General features: G+C 39.9%; 1 protein-coding gene across 1 annotated transcript in view; it reads right to left on the reverse strand.

Moving 5' to 3' along the window:
• The window catches only part of LOC118558649 (vacuolar protein sorting-associated protein 13B-like), a gene marked incomplete at its 5' end in the record, with an annotated part of 59,089 nt that extends 36,099 nt beyond the window's left edge, over positions 1-22,990 (reverse strand). Inside the window, 4 exon segments of the mRNA XM_036129102.1 lie at positions 13,674-13,835; positions 19,732-19,863; positions 19,957-20,177; positions 22,809-22,990. Coding sequence (XP_035984995.1) covers positions 13,674-13,835; positions 19,732-19,863; positions 19,957-20,177; positions 22,809-22,990 — 697 coding nt within the window.
• Between the last annotated feature and the right edge of the window lie 2,213 nt (positions 22,991-25,203).

The raw sequence follows: 25,203 nt of genomic DNA on the forward strand, positions 1-25,203 counted from the left end.
GTCATCCGACGTGAGACGTGAAAAAGCCCTGGTGTTCAACCCACAGGGATGCAGTTCCCGAATATAGTCCTCCAAAGGAGGAACCACAAAAGCATTGTCTGACTTACTGCACCAACAGAAGGAGCTAGAAACTGCTGGTTGTACTTGTGGAACATCCAATTGTAAGCGAGCAAAAGGGCCATCCTGATGGCGGCTGTCACTGACTCCCCCCCCCCATCCTTCCGGGAGGCATCTGAGTCAGAAACAGAGACTATGGAGTTCAGCTCCGGAAGGTCCTCATGAAAACCTAAAGCCGCCACCAAAATAGCATCATCACCATCGACCGGTCCGCCCTCCTGCTCAGGAGGGAGAGCCACGCCGCGACCACCATCGGCCTGAAAGGACTGTAGGAGGGGGTTTAGACCCTCCCTAGCATAGACATCATTGATGCCAGACACTCAGGGCTGGCGTAGTGACATTTAAGCTTCTGACAACATCACACAGGAGGCATTCCCCATAGTGAGACACTCACTCATGCTAATCAGAATACCTGGGTTATATTTATTAACTTAAGTTCAGACTGATGGTTGAGGTGTTCAGAAAAAAACTCCATATGCTAGGGATTTTAAAATCTGGTTTCCACTAAAATGTAGTGACTGTAAAGGGCAATACAGCGAGAGAGAAGTTAAACACTTCTACAAATGAGACAAAACAACAGAAATCCAGCTATGTGTAAAATACAGAAGTATGTAAGACAACTGGCAAGATATTGGTGTCGGAACAGATATTAATTTCCATCTTTTTGCTGTTTGTGTTTCGGGACAGGGAGGGGGTTGGCCCTGTGGTTTCTGTTTGGTCATGAGATGGTGATGCAACGCAGGATTGTGGGGTGTTTAGCTAGGACACGAACAACATGAGCATTGAAGTAATTTTTTCATGATGTTGAAAAGGCAGGAAAATATATGTAATAGATATAATATCGGTAAATAATGGTGATTGGCTGTAAAAGCAATATTAACATTGGATTTCAATATCGGCCAACATTTTCACAGAAGTGCATCTCTTGTTGGACGATCCAGTGCATGAATGCAAAGGCACACAATTCCATCAAGGACATTAACCCGTGTACATGGTGCACCTGCTCTACCATCAGCCACTCAATACCCAAAATATGAAATATTTTGATTGATGTTTCATACTGTCAAACCACCACATTGCTACTTTATTAAAATTTGTTGGTATTTGATTATGCAGAAATCTCCTACGATCGACCCCACCTTCTCCTGACACTTCCAAACACTTGTTCCGTCTTTTTTTAATTTCTTAGACTCATGTACTGAGTCTAAGAAGCAGCTCTTCAGTTTTTATTTTTGCATTGTTATGGTTGGACACTGCATGGTTTAACATCAGGATAGAATTGTTGAAATGTCCACTCATGGAACAATTAGACACTGTTGAAAATCTTCCATCTGCACATATTATAATTTTGTTTTAATTGTAATTGGAAATGTAATTGAAATTGACTCCTAACCCTATTCATTCCAGAAACAAACATTTTTTTTCTTGGCATCGTTTGCCATACAGCTGACTTTTTCAGGCAAGCAAACTGGCAACATCTAATATGACATATATTGTATTACCACGTTAACATAGCACTTTATGCATTTTCCAGAATCAGATATGGCTATATACCTTGGAGTCTACAAGTATTTTTGACTGCTTAGCCACATTAAAGTTTTGACATATGTTTTTAAATCAAACGCCGCATAAAACTTGTGACTAATCTAAAAGTAACAGAGAACACCTGTCTACTAAACTCAATATCAGATGGATAGATTGATGAAATTAAATTCCCCAAATATCATGTTGGAGCAATAAATGGTCTAAAACATCAAATGAGTACCATATGAACTTTCTGAAATCCAAAACCCAAGATTTGTGATTACCATGGAAACCAAACTAAACAGCAGACTGTAACATTAAGAAATGGTGTTAACTTCTAAGAAACACCAACCACACCTCAATTCTGGGTTATATCTACTGAGTCAATCACTCGAACAGGCACATAATATGCACAATGTCACCACTACTGCCTTGTTCATCGCTTACTCTTGTCCTGGGAGAAAATTATTACTAACACATTTCCCTGTAAAAGACAGTAAGATACTGGTCACAACCAAAGACATGACTGATGATTTTCTGGTAAACACAGAGTCATTTTAGCTTTTACTGGGAATAGCGCAAGTTTCTGTTACCCCTATTCATCTATCGTCCTCAAGAAGGAACGTACTTCAGTAGACCCAAATTATGTGTCTGTCTGCTGTGAGAATACAATCAGTGATCCTCTATGTTGCACAGATGGTTTAAAGCTGCCATGGTCATTGGTTGTTTATCCATTACTACCGTTTATTCTTCCTTTTTCATTCAAACAATAATAGGAGACTTGAGATTTAGGGACATTTGGAGGTATAAACAACACCGGTAGCTTTGCTCACAATTCCCTACAAAAGCCCAAACAGATCAAGCAGATCTTTGATGGTTTATTAAAATCATGTGAGTTCAGTCTCAAACACTGACAGCTTAAGAATAGTTTGAGAAGTCTCTGTACTGCCAATCTTATTTAATGTTATACAGACGCAGATGAAAAGAACAGAGATGTGAAGCAGAGGCCTGGTCTTGTCTGGTGAAATTACTTTGGGACAAGGGACTTAGCTACCCACCTAACAAATTGGAAACAGGTTCATATTCAGACAGCAAAACAAAAGAATATGGATTACTTTGTCTTTAAAACAAAATTACTGTAAAAAAGAATAGTAAGAAAGACAGAGCAAAGGAACAGCATCAAGACAGAAAGGGCTAACCCGTGTAAAATGAAGGAATTATGGAGGCTTTACCAGCTGTCTGCAATGTCTTTTCTTTCTTAGCTCTCTCTTTTTGACAAGAGAAGAAAAGCTGCACAACATCAAAGTCAAGATTTGCAAGTCTAAGAAGCGGTTTGGGAACTGGAAGAAGGTACAGAGAAAAGACATTGTGTGGGTCCATTGTTGACAGGGGGATGTTAGGAGGTTTATGCTTGACTAACATTGTTCCATTGCTCCTCTGGTTTCTGCTAAGGCATGTTAGACGTGCTAGGCCCTCAAGGGGTCCAGAACACGCAGAAGGAGCAAGTGCTTGCACCAACTGAAAGGGGCTGACAAAAGCAGCACTGTCTCACTGTCTGAGAGCAGAGAGGTTTGAAAACCACATGGAAGGAGAATAACAGAATCAGTGGTCAAAGACCTTCGAAAGGACAGACACTTTGTCATAGTCTGGAAAAAAAGAGCTAAAGTCTACCAAGATGAAAACAACTGAGAAAACTTCCTGTACAGGCTGCACACTTGCATAGTCACTGTTACCCCACATCATTTTTAGATAAATTATCTCCTGTATATCATTCCTTTGGTCTTCCTATGCCATCCTCAGGATAGAAAGCGCAAGTCATACACATTACACTCAATGAAGGGGAGACCTCAGTTACTCATGACCACAACTTTAGTGTCTACCAGTGACTGCAGTCTAACTCACACAACATGTATGCAACTGATATCCTGTCTTGTTTGACAATGCACTGTAACCCCTCAAAACAGAAAAGCCTGCTACTATGTAGTAAAACCACAAGCTCTCCTTCTAAATAAAAAATTAATCAGAACTTAACCCTACACAGTTACCCCTAACCACAAAACGGAAGATTGTGTAATGTAATTTAAGCCCAAGACAAATATGGAAATCATATATCCACAATATGGTTATAGACAAGAAATTTTTTTCAAAACTAAATGCATATGTGCTATGCTGACTTTCTAATCTTTCTCTTGATGCAACAATTTTTTTTCAGCCAATTGTGGGACATTATGCACTACACACATTGTTCTGATCCCATGTTTATGGTATATTACATGCAGTCAAGCCGTTGTTGGCCCCAGGAGTCATCTGTAGTTAAGTCGCTATAGGTGCTACAGCTTTGTGACTCTCTTTTTGGGCTGCTACCCAGTAATGTGACACTGTCCATGGTGCTGAAACCAGGAGAGCACCATCAACAAACACTGCAAGGCTAATAAATCATTCACCTGTGCTTCCTCATGATGTGATAGGATGATACAGAGAAACAAGAAAAGGTAACTAGCTGAGAGAAGCTGTTCGAACATGCTTGCCTCTCCTCAATGGTACACTCAGACTTATTCCCAAAGCAGACTGTAGTGCATATGGTGTGTATTGGATTGAACCAACTCAGAGGTGAAAATGTTGGGAATTTAGTAACTACTTTATATTAACTCGTTTTGTTTGTTTTTGAATGTGAATACAAAATAAAACTTAACAAAGGTTGAGTAGGCTCCAGGGAGTAGATGCATGATTTGCATTACAAAATGTGGGAGTAAAACCAAAGGTTTCTCCCTCACTTTTAAAAGTGGGGGAAAAGTTACTCCATCTGTCAAGTGTCTACAGGTGGAACAACTTAATGATATATCCCATGGGAGGCACAGCTGCACGCATTAGATGATTGCCAAGCTATCAAGTCCTTTCAAACAGGGCCCAAATGAGCATCGCTGTGATAGCTGAATGTTCACTAGTGGCATTAAAGGTGGGTTACTACCTCTCAGACTCTTGAACAAAACTCGTGTGTGCAGGGGTGAAAGTAAGCCAGTACGGTCCGGTACTGAGTACCGCTAAAATAATTGATGTTGGTACACAATACCGGTAAGTGGGGACACTGGCTGCCAGCAAAAAAGCCATCACGGCTGCACATTGGATCAAAAGCGTTATTTCCTGTAGGCTTCGGCCTTTAAGACTATTAGTGGGCTAAAAGCGAAGCAGAATGTAACGCTTCCTTCCGCTCGGACCACAAACAAAACATTTCCTTGAAGAACAACTTCAAACTCAACCTTCGGCATGGGTAATTATGCACTAGAGCACCCTGCTCAACAGAGGAGATATAATGTCTGGTCAGGGTGGAGGCTGAGATGAGAAACCTGCCGCTGTGAAAGGTGACAACTAAGGTTAGAAACTGTAACAGTCTAGAAGTGCATAGAGCAGAAAAGAGGGAAAAAATCAGCAGCTGGATAAAGCGTAAAGACGCAGGATGAGAATAAGTGAGTGTCGCACCTGAGGGGAAAATGTCGTGGAAGGCGTGAATCAAATCAGGTTATAGTCCTACATTGATAAACAACATCGTAGATTAATGATAATCGGGGGTGTTTTTATTTCCCTGGATGTGAATCTGATCATTCAGATTGTGCCTTTTGAAATCGACTACAATATATTTTTTATTATAGTCAAAAAGAAATGCATGTGTGTAGGTAGAAGAGATATATGAAGTGTGATGCTCCAGCTGATGGAGCTTGTATCACCTTATTTAACAAAAGTCAAATGGCATTGCACTATCGATCACAAGGATGTCGTTTTGAAGCCATTTACTAACCTAAAAAGTCATTTAATGGTTATTCAATTTTTTTGTCTGTCATTAATTCTACAACTCACATCATTATTGGATTTCTTTCATAATGCAGCTGGGGTTGTTTGATGAAGACAATAAAATGTAATAAGTAAACTGCTAAGGTACTGGCAAGTTACAGAGTTTTATACATCTCTCATCGATTTGGTAATTTAATTAAACTTCTAATGTGAATGAGAGAGTTTTTTTCAGGCAAACTGCATAGATTGAAGAGTTAAACAGTAGAAAACAGGCATAGCATCACCTAATAGTGAACAAACACTGTTTTGGGGTTACGGGTATATTTTGGAAGTATGCAGTACATACTGCATACGGTTTGAGGATGGAAACTAGATTTAATACAGAGTGGATCTCAAAAGTCTACACACTTCTGTCAAAGTGTAGCTGAATTTACTTTCAGGTTAATCTGGTTTACTATAATTGGTGGCAGTTGTAAACTCAACTCAATAAACACTCTGGGGAAATTCAAGCAGCAAAGTGAAAGCCAGAGGCAAAGCCTGCAGATAAACACAAAGGTAAAAAAAAAAAGATTAGGAGACTGTACAGTAAGGGCAAGTCTACATACAATATAGCAGAAATCCTGTACAAGTACTAAAATTGCATACTCAGATTAAGGAAATGTGTAACTGAGTAGGGGACAAATTGTTATTGTGTATTTATGCATACAAACAGACTATTTAGTAAAACCAACAAATAACCTTGAAACTTCCTTTTGTTTTGCATCAATCCCACTTTTTTGCTAACATTTTTGACATCTTAGCCGTGTGACATCAGTGATTCAACTTTGTTGTCAATGCACGTTACACTTAAAAGGCAACAAAATACAGATTTTATCCAATCAGAAGGGACCAGGAGCCCAAGTTCAGCACGAAGACAGCCGTGGAAAAAAACTCTTCCTGAAGCTGGTTGTTCTGGTCCAGAGGCTTCTGTAGCGCCTCCTTCATGATGTGGGCAGTTCTCACCACCCTCTGCAACACCTTGCAGTTCACATCAAAGCAAGTCCTGTTCCAAGCTGTAATACCGAAGGTTAGGAAGCCCTCAATGGGGCAGCGGTAGAAGTTCACTAGAATGCCTGAAGGGTGGTTTGTCATCAGGAAAAATACGTGCTTTCAAGCCTTCTTGACCAGACTGAATCAGTGAGATGTTCAGGTGAGGTCATGTGAGACGTGGGACCCAAGGAATTTGAACTTGTACACACACTCCACCACTGAAGCACTGATGTGGATAGACACGTGAATAGCAGCACTCCATCTGAAATCTGTGATGACCTCCTTGGTCTTCTGAGTGTTTAGCAGCAGAGCTTGTTGTCATCACAACACACCGGTCAGTAGATTCACCTCCTCCTTGTTGGCAGACTCATCTTGATACTTGATGAGGCCAATCACTATGGTGTCGTCAGCAAATATAATCATTTACTATGCAGAAATAGACAGGGGGTTCCATAACAAAAGGTGTGGTCATTGGAATATATATTATTTTACTTTTAAATACAGATACAACATTAAAACATGAGAACTTCTTTATCTACCTCTTTAGGTTTAATCAACCAGCTCCCAACAATCACCGATGAACCGATAAAATATATAATTTCTTTACTGACTTTCCCTTACAGCAGGGGTGTCCACACTTTTTGCATCACAGGCCAAACTCGCCCAATTGAAAGCACTCTGTCATTTCCAATAAAAATTTTAAATAAATGTACTGCAAAATATGTTCTTTTTATCTGCTCAGCAATAAACTAAATAAGCAATATTTTATTGAAACAAAGCAGAAAAGATTAAATCATTGTAGATCCATAAAATGGTCTCAGATGTTTCCCAAAAGCAGAGAAAGGTGTATGGATGTCTTCTATTTTATTGGTAAAGAATTTTTGTCTTTTTCCAACCATAAACAAAATACATTTTTGAAAAAACATTTGATGTATTTTCCCAAGTTAAACCAGTGGTTGTGGCCAAGTCTGTTCCTGAGTACAGAATTGTACTTCTGATTGGATATTGGCTGCATATTTGCAGCCCTATTTTAGATCAACATGAAATCAAAACAACACGGCAATTAAAATAATATACTTTAGTACCTAAGATTCTCCATTTAATAACAGACATTTTTTATTAAAATGCTTAGCTTTTAAAAGTCACCAAAAGTGTCCATCTGCTTCTGTTCCTTTTGCTGGAAGGCCAACTTTCTTGTAATTGTTGAACTGTGGTCGGGGGCCACAGTAAATTATTCCAAGGGCCACAAATTGCCCCCGGGCCACACTTTGGACACGTCTGCCTAGGTATAATTTTAACATGACTATTTCACTAAACAGATTCACTTCTACTTTAAACTTTCAGTGCTGCTGAAAGTTTAGAGGCTGATTGAAATAAATGCAATGGAGGAGGTATTCAAGTCTTTTGAAGCAACACTCCGGGCTCAGTCAGCACAGTTGCTGGCAGAGGTGTGTTTTGGTAGATATTTGCAGCTACAAGAAAATAGTGCAGGCTCAACTGTGTAATTTGCAGCTTAATCTGTATTAATTACAGGCTAAATATGATGATTATGCCTAGGAGGAACATCTGTGAGCAACACAGGGTTGCTGTAGCTGTGCAGACAGTACTATCCATTACTACTGTAATGGATAGTACACCGTGCACAACTGAATGGTCATCTAAGTACTTTCTTTTCTGATGCAATTACAAACATTATTTGGGTTATTACATTTCTTTAGTTAGAAAATATATCTCACAAGTTCTGTTTGTTTTAAACAGAACTTTCTGTGGTCCTTCCCCAGGGGTGTTGTTAAAAATGTCATGCTTTATACAGTATGTGGTACATGCCGTTACAGTAAGCCTACAGGTGACACACAGAGACCGTTTCACACTGATGAACAATTAACAAGGCCTCTGTAGGAGTAGATTCATCATGTGTCCTGTAATCAAGTCCTCATACACTAGTTTAAATTTCAAACAACAGTTATAACAAAAAACTAAATCTGTGGGTTTACGATATACAATGTTTTCTAACACTACTACAGTTACAACTGCTACCTTGCTGTCCTAATCTTGAGCTTTTTCTATAAACTAAGTTAATTCTCACAGGAAAAAGAGATTTATTTGTTTCTCCCCCCCGAGAAACAAATAAATAATCAAACTACAATATTTTCCAGCACACATTGCTACATAAATGTTTGGTCTCAGATAGTCACAGCTTCAGCCAATGAACACATTCCCTTTCAGTCCTCTCCCTGTCACGCAGTTTCATACCAATTAGCGCTCTGGCATGCCTGCTGCCAACAACACAGTCATTCTAACCACACACCAGCAGTCCTAGCCCCTATCTGTTGCCCTTTGTCCTCATGACGCCCACAGAAATCAAAACAATGAACCCATACAGACACAAAACATTACACCTGTTTCAGATATCGCATACCCAAGTCTAGGCACACTGACTGAAGCAATCACACGTTTACAAAGAGGGAAAGGTCTGAGTGGAACTTTGCTTCTGGAACAAATTATGATTTATTCAAACTCAGTAATATTTCTTATAGATACTTAAAAAGTCCTTTCCAAATCCAGGGGGCTTTTTACGCCCCTCTCCCTTCTAACCACACTAACCACTGGGATTTCCATCAGCCAGGCTGCATCCTGTACTGAGCAGCCAGATATTTCAACCATCCACACCACACCACATGCTAGAGCCCTGAAAAACAGAAGGGTGGGGATAGTACGTGTCTTAGTGTAGGACGTTAAGAGTCTGCATAGTTATACAAATGATTCTGTGTTTCTTTTATTTAGTGATGAGTTAATCTATCATCACGTATCGCCCTTTTATCTATTGCAACCTTTCATTCACTATTGAATCATATATAGAATAGTGAAAGTTGCCTGGGTTTTGAAACATTTTCACACTGGCTGGTGTGAAGGTATGCTGAGCATGAAAGCGAGAGACATAGTAACAGGGCTTGCAGACTCCATGCCTTTTCAGGCCTTCGTGGTGAGCACGTGAGGATCTGGGTCTTTACGTACGTCTGTGAACCGTTGTCACGTGTTTGAAAAGAATGACTGCATCAACTGAGCTCTTAAAATGTGTTATGGCTCTGACTAATAGAAGCAACACAGTGGTGGTGAAAGTGGAGGGGAGAGCCGAGGAGTTGTGAGAAGCAGGGTGACCTGAACTGAAGTTTAAATTTCAGGGCAAAAACATTTAAATGTTCTGTCAAGGAGTGACAGATATCCAAAAGTATGTCAGCATCATGGGAAGAGCACATTGGTTAGACAGGTCAGGATTACACATGCCAAGCCAGGTCAACTTTATTTATAAGCACTTTAAAAACAGCACAGCTGACCAAAGTGCTGCACAGATATCTACACACACATAAAACATGTTATAGGCAACTTCAACACACAAATATACTGTTCATGTACGTTTGTCACACTTGAAAACAAGCACACACATTTATCAATAGAAGGTTAGATGTGCTGAAAACGATGCAATTAAATGTACCAATGTTTAATTCCTTGATGACTTGTTGATGTTAGGAGCTGTTGAACCAGCAAAAGAAAATGAAAAAAAAAAATAAGAGGTCTTGTTCCCACTTTCAAGGTCTCTAAGCCCATTCGTGAGTGTTAAGCGCATGGCTCATGGAGTCTTTGCCCCCGTTTCCCCTTTTAATAGCCTTGTTTTTCTCAAGTAAAGCTGCACAATGTCCCTCTTGAGAATTTTATGAAACCCTTTTTTTTCTTCTTCAAATTTCTCATATTTTTCTTGCTTTTCTTTTTTGACCCATCTGCCTCCCTTCAAGATGATCTCATGTCCAGTGAGTTCTCCAGGGAGCTCAAGTGAAAAGCAGGGACAGATAACTTTACAACAGCAAATTAGTAGCTTTGGCTTGTGCGAGTGAGTGACCGCCTGTGGGAGAAATCAGCTGGGACGCTTGCATCATACCAGATCCATAAAGACACGCTGATGTTCGGCCCCTCCATGCAGCACCAGACTTTATAGACAGTGACTTTAAACGTCATGAAGCAACTGTACTTCAAAGTATACATGTAAGCCTGCATTCATGGGAATGGGGTGGGGGAGGGGGGTGGTCAACAGGTAGAGCGGGATAAATAAAAAGTACCGACATTTAAACGCCATGGCACAAAAAATAATTTGGAGTTGTGAGGATAGAAATCTGGGCCATGCTTTACTGAGCAGAAAGGAAAGAGTCAAACCAGAACTACTTTAAGTAAATAAAATGCATCCATCTACCTAAACCATTGTATCGCAGTTAATTTTTCTTTATAGCAAAACATTTTAAATAATAAGGTGACAAACATAAAAATACTGAAATGTTCCATATAATCTAATTTATTGGATATCACATTTTGAAAACGTTGTGTTTTGCATATATTACTGTTTCCTGATGGAAAGGTACAAAGTCCATCATGGAGTAGGGGATGTTCAGTCATGTGGGAGCGTGTTAAAGCAACAACAAAACATACCCCTGAAGGTGCAAATTGATAAGTGGCACCATTTTGAAAAAGTTGGGTACCAAACAACCAAAAGTAAAAAAGTGTGGAAAACTAACACTCAACTGAGCAGTACGCCCGTGAATACTAGATGGTGAAAGGCAAAGGTCCAGGACAAAGACAGACAAGGGCCAGTGAGCTCAGCCAGAATGGCTATAAAACCCCAGAGTACATGGCTTTGCTACAGGAAGCAGAAAAAGACATGAACAATGCAAGAAATGTGTGTGTGGTTACTGGACAGAACTAAGCTGGAGGGGTAAATTGGCCAAGCGAGACCCAAAACTAGCGTGGATGTAAGAGAATGTCCAGGTCTACTGATCTCACTGAACTGGTGTGTCAGGGGAAAAAAGCCAGCATCCTTTTACAGCGATGAGTGTTAACCTAGGAGTGAGCTCTGAAATTAGTTCTGACCTGTAGCTGGTAGGTTCCTACAGTGCATGGCTACAAATAATAGTCGGTACTAAGTGCAACATGAGCGCATGAGTGAGGTAACTGCACCATGGGTCCCAAGCAGCAAAGTGCTTACCGATGGGCTTGGAAGGGTTACAATACTGGGAGATGAGGAGGGAATAAAAGTATGAGAAAAAGTGGATGGGAACATGACTTGGCTGTAGTTTGAATGAAAGTCTGACAACCTGAAAATGGCAGCATTGGTCTCCTGGCTGGACAAACACTAAGACAGAAAAATAGGACTGTTTTGATATAATTTATCATCATTTATACGACATGGAATGTGGCTGGCACTGTCTGGGGAGTCTGAAATTACATTCAACATAGATAATCGACGTCCAGCGTATTAGACCAGATACCAGCCAACACATGGCTCCTGAGTCGTATGTAAGGGAAATACAGAACAGACTGAAGTGAATTAAAAAAACATAGGAAAATATACAGGTAAATAAACCATAACTGTGAAACAGCCAAGAGGTCAGAGGGTACAGATATTTTGTATTAAAGTACACAGCAGACCCACATATAGAAAGAGAGGAGCTTAGGGTGTGAACGACAGAGGAATAACGCTGCGGAGGGATCAGATTTGTTTTCGATACTCCACAGCATCATGGGACTTCAGCTAACAGCCCAAGCGTTTAAAATTCCACCTGAAAATGGATTTTTATGGGCTCCAACAACACTTTGCAGGACCATGTAACCATTAAAGAAATAAAACCCTAACTCTTATCTGTGTCACTATTTTTCTAACCCCAAAATGTAATTAGGAGTGTTTGCTACAATTTGCTGAGGCGGACACGTTGGCTGGGTTTTTATCACCAAGCTTAAAGTTAGCTAAGCTGTTCTGGCAACATCATTGTTGCTTATTTTATCTAGTTTCACAAATCATGTCCATCTTAAGAACACACATTTTATATTGCACAAACAGATGATGGAATAACAGATGACAGAACCAGCCTGGAATCACATTCTTCATCCATGATGACATTTGGCTCGCTTGGACAATCTTTCATCCAAAACATCCTTGAAAACGCAGAGGTCATTTTGCTTCACCGCTAAAATGAGATGTGGTATTCGCTGTGTCGATATGCCAGATTGCCACTCACAGAGTGTGTGTGAGTGAGAGTGAGGTAAGAGCACAGATTAACCATGGTCGATGATTAATACAACTTGACTTATTGACTTACTGTGAGCAATTATGGCCATGTCTTTTCTCAAGCATGACTTTCTCACACTCATTGTGGAACACATGGGGGTCCTGGAACATGTGCGCACCATACACACACACACAAACACACACACACACACACACACACACACACACACACACACACACACACACACACACACACACACACACACACACACTGCGCACACATGCCACAGATCACCAGCCCACCCTCCACTCAACCTCAAAACCACAAAGGGTTAAATATAATCAATCTTCTTTAACAATGCTGTCAGGGAACTGTCTGAGAACGCTGACAGGAACACTCCGATAGCTGCTGTGCACCCATGAAGGTGTGTGTGTGTGTGTGTGTGTGTGTGTTTGAACCTCTGAGGACAACATTTTCAGGGCTCTGTTCAACGCGAACAAATTCCTGTGTGCCATTCAACACATGCAAATGAATGTGGCACAGAAAGTTTTTGTACATGTTTGTATATCCATGCTGTTAGAAATCTTCTATTGTCTTTGCACTTCTTGTTTCTGTGCCATCTAAATTCTGTCACACAATAGATCCATAAATGGATCCACGTATGCTTATAGAATTGGTTCAGTTGTTAAGGAAAGCAGTCTTATGCCATCAAAAAGGATTTCAAAATCAAGGGGGGCAATTTCAACAAGTTTTCTACGACACATAAAAAGTCTGGATTTCATTTGCATCGTAGATTATCGTTAAGGCTGTACAGTCTTGCTAAAAAAGCAACCAAAACAGAAAATCCATCAGATATCTCCCGTCCTCTAGAACAGAGGAGGAGAACGTGCGGCTCTGCCTCATGTGTGGCTCACAGTGACCTGGCTAATTTGGCATGGTTCTCATTTTAAATGCCCTGTGTGGTTGTGGGATATTTTGTTCTGAAAAAAAAAAATTTAATTCCACCTGCGTTCAACTTCTTTAACCAGGGAGGATGTTTTACACATGTCTGCTGTCCAGCTCTCCTTATTACAGTTACATCAACCGATCCACTGTTTGGCCACTTTTGCTCTAGAGACTATCTGCCAACTTCTGGGCTACCCATGTGAATGTGAATGTGCGCTCTACCTGAGCTGACTTGTGGGATCTCCAGCTGTACTGGTGGCTGTGGAGGCTGGCCAGCAGTACATTCTCATCTGTGTCCACCTGACCAAAGCGCAGGATCTCATTTGTGTCATTGCAGATCACGTAGTGACTGTAGAGCAGCTCCTCCGCATCTTGGTTCCCATTCTGAGAAAAAGAAAAAGATATGTGGGATAGGTTGGAGTGTGGCTTGCTCTACATGATGTGAAGGAAAGACGACAGAAACAAGAATAATCAAAAACATAAAGACTGGTTGTATATTGCAAAGGTAATCATATCCTTTAAATGTTTTACATTTAGTCACAAGCCTACATGCAAAATGCTTTGGCAGGAAGAAGGATGGAGCTAAATAAAAGGAGACACTGTAAGAAAAAGTTTTAAAGGACACAAATCACTAGAGACTGGGGCGGAGGTTCACCTACCAGCAGTGGCAACACTAAATATACAGTCAGAGCTGAGATTAAAATTTGCATGTATGTTTGGAATGGTCCAAAAAGTCCAACTGAGAATCTCCAGCAAGACTTGAAAAACGATGATCACAGATGCTCCCCATAAAAATCAGACTGTGCGCGAAAAATGTCCATCAGATCTCTAGATGTGCAAAAACTGGTAGAAACATATCCTTGAAGACTTATATATAACCGCATTGCCTCCTGAGTCAATGCACAATGTAACTGCAGTGGTCAAATATAGATGAATTTTCAGATTTTTATACTGTATGTACATGTTGCTTCCACTTTACAATAGCTACATTTACATGGACAAAAGTAACCGGAATAGAGGACCGATCGGAATAAAAATGCATCATGCAAACAAGCCAATCGGAATATGATGATCAGATTAAGCTCAATCAGAATGAAATTGTAATCCGAAAGAGGGGTGGTTTATGTCAATTTATAATCCGATCAGCGTGTATGTAAACGCTTGTCAGGATCAAGTTATTCTAAATGTGGCAAAATAACCTGAGTGTGCAGTTGTGCCTGACATAAGCCTTACTTATTTCCACGTTGTTCAGTGGCGGAAATACATCGGGAAGCAAAACTGTCTGTGTTCCAGATGCAACCTTTCTACTCGAAACATTTAAAGAGCTCAAAATTATTATTTATTCAGTAACATTTCAACCGTAACTAGAACCTGGTGCAAGTCCAGCCTGGCCCTCGGAAGACAAATGGACAAATGTACAATACTGCTTTGTTTTTCAGCAAAGATGGAAATAATTCTGTTTTTTTATTTTTTTTTATTTAGGGAAGTCTGATAACTGCGTGTGTCAGAGTGGTTCTATTCTGAATAAAGCCAGGTGCATAAACACACACATTATGATCTGATTGATTGATTGTGTGCCCATATAAACGATACAATCCTATTATTTTTTGTCCTTTAATCCGAATATATTTCAATCCAATTGTAACATTTTGTGCATGTAAACATAGCTATTAATACAAAATAAATTGGACTTTGTAGCTAAAGTCCTATGAACTTCAATCTGTTACTTTGTTCGATGTGTAATGTGAACTTCCTGTCTAGTGCAAGCATAGGTTTCAAAGTAAAGCTCTTCTGGATCTACTGCTGGCTGAAGGTTATTCTGCTGGTAACTAACAACCATTAATAAAGTGTATTTGTTAGGAGAAAATAGGGTCATGGTGCCCAGCTCTCCCAGGTCACTGCTTCCATGAAACATATCTTACAGAAAGCGGTCTGCCTTAAAAGTATGTTACCTGGCATGGAAAAAAGGACAACTCACTGTATTGCAATCAAGAGGCAGATGTAAAAGGACAGTAAGTGTCAACTCTCCTGCACTAGAGAACACAAAACAATACAGGGTGCACATGAGTTCGATTGTAGCTGTTAATATGATACAAGATTTATTTGAGCTCCTTCTCAAGGCTCAAGTGACCTGATGGGGTCTCTGTTGCACACCCACTGTTCAGCTCTTGACACACACACACAAATGCGGCTCATGCAGCTTCTCAATAATTACTAAAATATGCTAACAAACAATACAGAAACCTGGCTAGTACTTTGCTGAAGAGGAAGGGCAGTGATGGTTAAAAAAGGCTGGCAGTAAAATCTCAGAGTCTGACTGCCAAGCACGTTCGGGATCCCGGGGTGGTTGATTAGATTGAAAACGGATGGGAAAGTTTACACCACTTAAAGAACAAGTGATGATAGATGCGTGTGTGTGTGTGTGTGTGTGTGTATATGAGAGTTAAAGAGTAAAATATAGATGGGACAGCTGCAGCAACCAGTTTAAAGGCATTTGCAGTTTTATAGTGGAACACTATCTGTGCCCCTTGTTGAATGTGACACTGCGATTTACAAACTTCCTGCAGCCATCTTAAGATGCCATTGCTAAGCCCACTCTCAGACCGTATCGTCTTACTGCTCTGATTCACAAGCTAATGTGATACACTTATCAGAAAGCTTTTTTTTTATAATCACACTCACTCTTTAAGTATGTAGAGGCTTAAAGGAGATAAACACTAATACAAAGAAATTTAAACACTTAGCTCATAAATCTAGTAAAAGAGCACAAGATGACAGCTTCTTCGTCAGACAATGCCCTACCAGGCATCAAAGTACCCCTTCCTCTAATCCTTCCAGACTCCAACCCATAGCTGTAAGGCCCTTATAAAAAGGCTAAGGTACCGTAAAATGTCTGGAAAAGTGATTATAAATAATGGCTGCCATACAAGACAAAATGCAAATAAAATGGGACGCAGAGGATGTTACAGTAATATTGTAAACGAGAAACTGAACCAGATTCTGATCTACAAACGCTGATGTGCTCTTCTAAAAACGGTCCAAGTGGTACACATGTCTGCTGCAGGCAGGAACTTGATATCTGCGTTATTTTCTTTGCAGTTGCAAAGAAAAACAGAGTTACTGAACCATGGAAAGAACAGAAAAAAATAAAATACATTCTTAAAATTATGGGGAAGAAATTTCTTTTGTCTCACTTGGAAATGGAGCAGCCCGAGACCGTTCTGTGAGAAAGCACATTGTGGAAATACTGCTGGACTATTGTGTGGCTTTCCACCAAAGCCACTTCCCTTGAGTTAGGAACTGAAGGGAGCAAAGCCTGAGAAGGGCACTTGGGACAAATGGTGAAAATGGAGGCAGGGGCCTGAGGGTTGGGGCCACATGAGGCCACTGAGTGGAAGGAGATGAAGCAAATAACACAGAAAAGAAAGTTTTTTTAAAACTGTCATTTTTACAAAACCTCTGGACCTAATTAAGCTCCAACTGAGTGAGGAAGGTTCCAGTAATGACACAGGTCAGCCTTGTGCACTGATGATATGGTGTGAATAGGAAATTGATGTTGATAACAACAATTAGCCTTGTGCAAAATGATGGAAATTGATTTTATTTTAGAAACAAGAGCAGCATATTGCAGATATTACTATGGCACATTGCTAAGTAACTATGTCAGGATAATAAAAAGTGCTTTATTACTATTTATTGCAATCCTCCTGGAAGGAGTCCATCTGTTCTGTTTGTAGTGGTCTGTTATGACTATGCCTGGGTTGTAAGGTTGCCGTACAATTTTAATTGAGGACTCTGCTTTGTTTCAGCGCTGGCCCTGCAGGTCACTCCACAACAGGCCTGCCTGTTAGCCTTGACCCAATGAAACTAGAGAATTATTACAAAAAATGTATGTTGGTGACAGAAGAACAGAGCCTTTTAACATCTCTGAATACTGCTGAATAAAATGCTGTCATACTACTAAATCAAACATTTATTTTCAATTAACGCTGAGCAGACAAGTTTGTGTTTAGCTTTATACAATATACAATATTTTCTCACCACAACAAGATTCCTTCACAAAAAATAAATTTCCATTAGTAAAATAAGCAAAGACACTAATTTTCATTTAGCACTTTAAAGCTAGCGTTAATGCAGTGGATAGAAATCCTGCCGTTAGATCAGCTGAGACAAGAAAACCAGCTTCATCTTTTTTTACAGCTGAGACCAAAGCATAAGGGATCGGTGGGGACTGGGATTGAACGCCACTCCTGAAGGCCAACATTTGTTTCCACAAAAATAGTAAGTTGCAGCATTTCCCACTAACTCAAAAAGGAGCCCTAAATGGCCTTTCACTTTAGCAGTCTTAAGTTTTATTTATGACTAAAATAAGCAGCAGGAATAGGGAACAATGACTTGTGCTATGATGACGCCACAGACCAAACTTGACAAATCAGTAAACAGTCAGTCAAGCTTCAGTGATGTCACTGAGTGAAAACCAAGGTAATAAACTTCAAGCCAGAACAATCATTTCATGGCGTATTTTTATACAGCTTGTTTAATTTTATTTTCCACAGGTAAAAGACCACAGCTGTTTTTAGAAAAACATCAGCTATTTTTTTTTTCACCTGGCACTGAGTTCCTGCACGCATGTAAAATCATGAGAGAACCTCGTGTCTCCAGAGGCCAGTATATGAGTCAGCACAGCTAAGCAAAGCAGAGCCATGATACTGGATCTAAAGCCAGCGTGTGTGTCTATGGAAGTGCGTACAGAGAATAAACATCTGGGTGGGGAGCTAGGCCCAGATGAAGTCTTGGCAGGTGTCACCACTCAAGTTTTACCATGTTTTCATGGGCATCACTTCACACAAATGTCCTGGCTACCAGAAACAGTGCTGAGAGCTGAGATCTGGGAAATGATGAGGACCAAACACTGGTATCCTCTTAGTCACAATTTACACCAAACAGAAAGGCAATTCCCTTCTGAAAATCGTATTACTGCTGGCGTACAACCCGAATCAGTTTCATGGAATCTGCTCCGTTTCTCAAATTAACTCATATTTCATCTGGGACAAAAGAGCTTTTAACGTATTCTGTGATTGTGCACATTTTGAATGATTTCTAATGCTGCCTCTCAGTAGGAGTTGTTACATACAAGCCTTACAAAACAGTTTGAGGCAATATCCAAACCTCTCCATAATTCTCCGAAGGACAACATTATCTAAATGTAGAAAGTATATAGTTGAAATTGAACTTTAAACCTAAAGAACCATATCAGTGATTCATTGATCAGTTGATATATAAACGTCCTTGTCCAACAATGAGAGACGTAACTTTCAACCATCGCGTCTCAAGAAAATGACTCTTTTACATCTGATAATCAGTGGTTTCTTAGATCTAGGAACCGTGATCTTTGGAATTAAAAATAAAAAGAGGCAAATTAAAGAAGCCCAAATACCAACTACGTTTTTCTTATCTGCCATTGAGTGGCAAAAGATTCCCAACAGACAGACAGTCTGGGAGCTGCATGGAAGGACATTACATTTATGTGATTTTAAGTTCCTCAACTTCTAAATAAAAGTTAACACCGTTTCTCTTTCAAGTCCCTGTTAGAATGCATAGGGCCCTGGTTCGCAGAAGGGCAGTATAAATGTGTGTGTCCAATGTGTCGGGTACATCTGCAGTTTGGCTCCAACAAAGCAAGTTTCAAAACAAACGCAGCAGATAACGCGTCTGATTCACTGGTAAATCAGAGGAGTATAAAACTTCTTATGAGAGCACGTCCAGTGAGGTGATACGAAACAAGGGTTTGGTATATCTGCAGGTTTATTTGTGAACCACAGCAACATAATTGTGATGCACGAGGTCCTAAGAACGTTTTTATAAAGATGCTGAGTACAGTAAAATTATGTAGGTTGTATGTCTGCAACATTTTCCTCCAGAACAAAGGTTTGTGGGAAAGCGTTAGATCCATGTTTGGGGTATCGTTGCGCCTGCGTGTGTTAAAGAGCTGACTTTGTGCAGCTGACTGTTTAAATTATACTTCATTCTGTTTTAAAAACCTAATTGTGTAAACAATATCCAAAATAATCAAAGAGATAAAAGAGAAAGATGAATCATCAAAATAAAATGTGTTTTTTCTCCTTTTTTTACGTCCTTAACAAGAAAACTTGTTCTGAGAGGAGGCAAAATAAAATAAATATCCAACTGGTCAGATCTTTTAGGTACCAGTCCAGTGGGGCTGACTGACAGAGGTCATTTTCACCCATCAGGAGAGATTTGTATCATAAACTGTCTGTACCTGTTGCCAGCTGAGCACCGCAGTGTCCATGGTGTGGATGGCATACTGGCTAATATTGAGGAACATGGGATCCACAAACACGTCAACCGCTAATGAGGTGTTCTGGGGACAGCTGATTGCTGTCGCCTGTCCCTAAAAAGAAAAATATAAAGTTTCAAATCAACATGCCTTGAGTTTTTTTTCCTGAACAATTGAATTATTTGAGCAGAGTTTTGCTGAGCTAACCCGCAGTGCACAGGACTGGAGAAACTGCAGGTGGGTTAGGTTTCGGTACTCCAGTAGTTTGCAGTCCAGCTGGGTGGAAAAGCTCATCTCCTGACAGCGACGAGGTCCGTTGTTCCACTGACGCACGAAGACCTGGGGCTCCCGAGAACCAATCACCATGAACTCTTGTTCTTGAGGTAACTTCCTGTCTGGCAGGAAGGGATGAAGTTTCCTTGATGGAACTGCATGAAAGAAAAAACATTTCAACTTTAAAGATGATCAAACACATGTTCAGCTATAAAACAATCTCAAACAGACTAAAATTGTTATTTGAATGTTCCAAATAAATTAATATGCAAATGTAATTGAACTGAACCAACTACCAATCAACACTCAGAAATTTGAAAGGCTATAATCTGAGACACAACATGGGTCTTGGTTAATTCAAGTCTAATCAAATATGTTTATTCTCCACAGTTGCAGTAGTTCCTGACTAATTTTCAGGAGAACAGAAAAAAAACAAGGAAATGCAGAAATCCAACAATGTCTGCATTTGAGTTTTGTATAAGAAGATGAGTTGTTGGCAAGAGAAAACCTTCCAGTCACACAGCAGGCTTCAACGTACAATACCTTGCAAAAATATTGATAACATTTAAACTTCTTTCACATTTTGTGACATTTTAGCCACAGACTTCATTGGGATTTATGTGATAGACCAACACAATGTAGCACATAACAGTGAAGTGAAAGGAAAATAATAGTTGTTTTTCTACACATGAAGATAATAAGTACGTAATAAAGTATGTCATTTGTATCACTTTCTTGGGTCAACACTTTGTGGAACTGACTTTCACTGAAATGATAGCCAAGTCTTTTGGAGTAAGTTTCCATCGGCTTTGAACATACAGGGACTGAATATTTCACCCGACGCCTGCCAACAAGGAGGAGAAACAAGTCAGTTGAAAAACATTTAATATTTGAGTTTATAAAACCTTTATATTCATATTTATATATATGGATTATGTTTTTTTTTTTAATTGGGGTCCAGAACTTCCCCCATCCCAACACAAAAATTGTTTGGCCATTAAGACTTGTTTTAAAGTTCATTTAGCCACTCAGGTAAAATACCAGAAGGTCCAGTTATCAGAGGTCTGGTGCTCAGAAAGAAAAGATAAGAGAACATTGAAGCAGAACCTTGAGGGATTTTATGAGCAAATAATAATAATAATAATAATAAAAAAAATCGGAGGATGAAACCATGACAAGTGCAGAATCTCAGGTGAACAATCCCCATCCAGAGCCAGGTAAGAAGTATTGCAGGAAGCAGTGCAGCTAATGCTACTCAATGCAGCATGGTGTTAAGTGACCAGATTTCTTAAAGGAAAAATGGGCACATCTGTTTAATTTGTGAACAGGACAGGAAATTCAGGGATGTGCCTCGCTCTCAAGGTGTGTGTGTGTGTATGTGTGTGTGTGGGCCAGGGCTGGGGGGGTCGAACACTTCCCATACAACCCAGTCAGGTTGTATGGGAAATGTCTATAAACATCGCTTTTAAAGTCCTGATTCACATTTGGATTTAGATGGGGACTTTAACTGGACCATTTTGACAAATGAATGTGCTTTTGTGTAAACTGTAACATTGTAGCTCTGACTGTATGCTCATGGTTGTTGTCCTGCTCTAAAGTGAACCTCTGTCCCAATATCAAGTGTTAAGCAGCCTCTTCCGCTGCAATTTTCGTTCCATGCATTTTCCTGTCGACAACAGCTTTCTTTTTCCTGATAAGAAAAAATATTTCCAAACCGTGACGCCAACACCTTTACAGTTTATCAGAGCAATGGTGTGTTCAACGTAATGTGCAGCGTTAGTTTTCTACCAAACCTTTCATGCAGCATGTAGGTCAAACGTTCAGTTTTGGTCTCACCTGACCAGAGAACCTTCTTTCACATCTTAACCTCTTAAGGCCCAATAATTGTAGTCTGAACATAGGCTTTTTATACTTAAAAATGATCAGTTTCTCTTTAAACATATATTTATCTTTCCCCTGGCAAACCTGTTATTGAGGTTTACAACTAATCAAACATTTGTTTAAAGAGGAACACATTTTTTCAGCCTTTTTTCAGGTGTCTAAAACATATGTTTGGACCAAGACTCTCAGGTCTTAAGCTGTTAAATGTCAGATTTATGGAGCAAATGTTCAACAGCTCCACCGGAGCTGTGCAGCTGCTTCAGAGGACCTCTTAGCTGCTTCTCTAGTTCATGCAGCTCCTGGCGGCATTCAAAGCTTTAGATTTAGTTTGATAAGCAAACCCTGCTTTACTCTTCTCCACAAAGTTATGGCTGACCTGTCTGCTGGGCTCCTTCGTCCTCATTCTGCTGTTTAACCCATGATGCCTTCACAAAAAAGCTGGATTTATACTGAGAACACACGGGTGAACTCTATGTACTAATTAGCCTGAAGGCAACTGCCTGCACTGGATTTTAAGTAGGCTAGTAGAGTAAAGGAGGCAAAATACAAACACTGGGCCAATATTTTTGATTTTTATAAGCAAAGAAATTTGTAAAAATATCAATCATTTTAACTTTATTTTACAACTATTCACTACTTTGTGTTTGTTGATCTGCAATATTGACTGCAATAAATTACATTGAAGTTTCTGGCTATAACATGAGAAAATATGAAAACGCTCAGGAGGCGTGAATTCTTTTGCAAAGCATATAACTGTTACCAAATTGTTAAACTGTAGTTTAGGTAATGAACATTAGATGACCAAAAAGCAGAGAAAACAAGTGTTTCCCCAGATTTTTACAATTAGGGACAATTTTTGGTGAGACAGGAAACTTGGTGATGCAGTACTGTTTATTCCAGCTTACCTGTACCCAGCTGCTCAAGGTGATGGCAAAGGTGAACCTCCAGCTGTGCTAGTTGTAAGGACACACCCAATGATGGGACAAACCAGGGAGCGAAACAGGAATCCACACGGGTACAGGCTGCCAGTGCTATTGGGGACACCAACTGGTCACATGGGAGCTGGGACCCACACTCACTGTCTGAACTGGAGAGGAAAAACGTTGGTTCAATAAAACAGCTAATCATGATGATGATAATCACATACTGCTTAATCAGCATGTAGATATTTCCAGTGAAAGTAATAGAGATAAATTTAAAAGACAATTCTCATAACTGGCCATTTGCAAAGAAACAGTTGGAGATTTCTCTAAATCAATCTGTGCAATAACATAAAAAGTATTAGTTCATCTATAAAGGAACATGGAAAAAAATAACATTCATACATCTTTTAAAAGAATTGTGTGAAATCTTCACATATATCATAACAAACACCAGGGCTGTTCAGAAATCCTGGACTGAAATAGACAATAATGTAGAAAGGGGCCTCCTCACTGTCCAGGGTTGTTAGGTAAATGATTACAGCCAGAGTTTCCAGGAAAACCCCTTGGTGGACATTAATTGCAAGTCAGGTTGATGATGTTGAACTGGAAGGAGTTGAAATGAATGTCCATTTGTTCCATAATTTGCTGCTACCATGATCCACTTTGAGAGGAAAAACTCTAAAGAAGTGAAAAATGCGGGTCCAGCAGAGCGCTCCTTAAAAAGATAACCATCATATGTTGACAATTTTCATTACTTCCAGTTGGCAGGGCAGCCAAGTTATTTTTCTGCTGGAAACTAAAGTATGGCAGATGAAATGAGGGGGTAAGGAAAGGGGAATCAGTTTGATCAAAAAAGACAAATAATTTAAACATAAAGGAAATGTAGTGTTGGGTATGATTGTAATGAAATACAGATGTTTATTTGACTTTACACAGTATATGGTCCTGAAGAGAGATCTGTGTTGAAGTTGCTTAAAACCACACATAATGTGGACTTGGCACTTCTTTTATACAAAAGCTTCTCTAAATCCCAAAAGGAAGTAAAAATGGAATTGAAAGAAAAAAAGAATGAAGATAAGAAAAGAAACACAGAAGGAAAATGCCAGATTAAAAAGCAGAAACTTTTCTAAAACCCCAGAGAAGTAACAGAAGGCTAAGGCAGACACAAGGGAAATGAGTAAAGAAACCAGTGGCAGCAAGAAGAATGAAGTAAGAAAACGCTCTGTGAAGTGTAAGAGTTCGGTAAGATCCAGCCAGGCCAGCCTGGGCTAAGAAAGGCCTAACGGCTCATCGAGTCAACCTAAAGGGGGTTTGACTCGTTGTGCTTCCCCTGAGCTTCCCCCGTCGATTAGATACACTCAGGTAAGCAGGGAAGGAATCCGGATGGACCCTGACAGGCACTTGGTGTGCTGGGAAATCTCATTAGGCCTATCTGAACGCCTTCCAAGCCCGCTCCCCTGCTCCTGCACACCAGATGTGGGGCGAGGGACACATTTTAGATCTTTGTGCTCTGCAGCTGGGGAGCACTATGCCTCTGTTTTTCCTCACAGAGACTGTATAACCACACATACCTGATGTACGTTCTAATAAGCTCCTTTCTAAGGTTGGGTGTACTCATTTATCAAACACAGCTAGAGATGCATACACTAAATATGTTTGTACTCTGCAGCACGTCTCCTCTTACAGACCCCAGCTTAAAACCGAGGTCTAACCATGAGCCATGGAATCTCACAATATTAAAATGTCACTCTGGAAGTGTGCACGTTAAGCTTGACATCTCGTTTTATCTGTGTTTAAGACCTTTATTTTGAAGGAAATAAGTTGCCTTGTTGTCCTAATGGGGTTGATCATTTAAGGTTGCACTCGGTTTCAAAAAGCACTGAAGAAACCCCCCCACCACGTATAAATATGTTATAGGAAAAAGAAACATCAACAGAACAACAGAGAAAATATGAATGATCTGCTAGCCACTATTACCGGTAAAGTTGGCAGTTTAAAATGTATTTTTATTTATGAAAACACAAAGAAGGTTTTGTCTTTTGGACCCCCTTAGAATAAACCAAGCATACAAAAATTCTCCATATATGAGCAAGACAAACACAGACAGTGTTATTCTCCACAGAGAACACAGTTTGTAACCTGTGGAATTAGACTAAAAGGGATGATGTTAAAATTTAATATAGTCAGACCCCCCCCCCCCCCCCCCCCCCCCCCCCAAAAAAAATACTATAAACAATAAAGGAAAAACAAAAAACAACAGAAACAGGAACAGTTATTCAGTTATGTTTTTCTCTAAAGAGAAAGATGAATCCGACTCAGGAGAGACTCTTTCAATCAGACACAGACGTCAACATACAGTCACATGTTTCATAGCAAA

The sequence above is a fragment of the Fundulus heteroclitus genome, chromosome 3, assembly GCF_011125445.2.
Source record: "Fundulus heteroclitus isolate FHET01 chromosome 3, MU-UCD_Fhet_4.1, whole genome shotgun sequence".
In the NCBI taxonomy this organism is placed as follows: Eukaryota; Metazoa; Chordata; class Actinopteri; order Cyprinodontiformes; family Fundulidae; genus Fundulus; species Fundulus heteroclitus.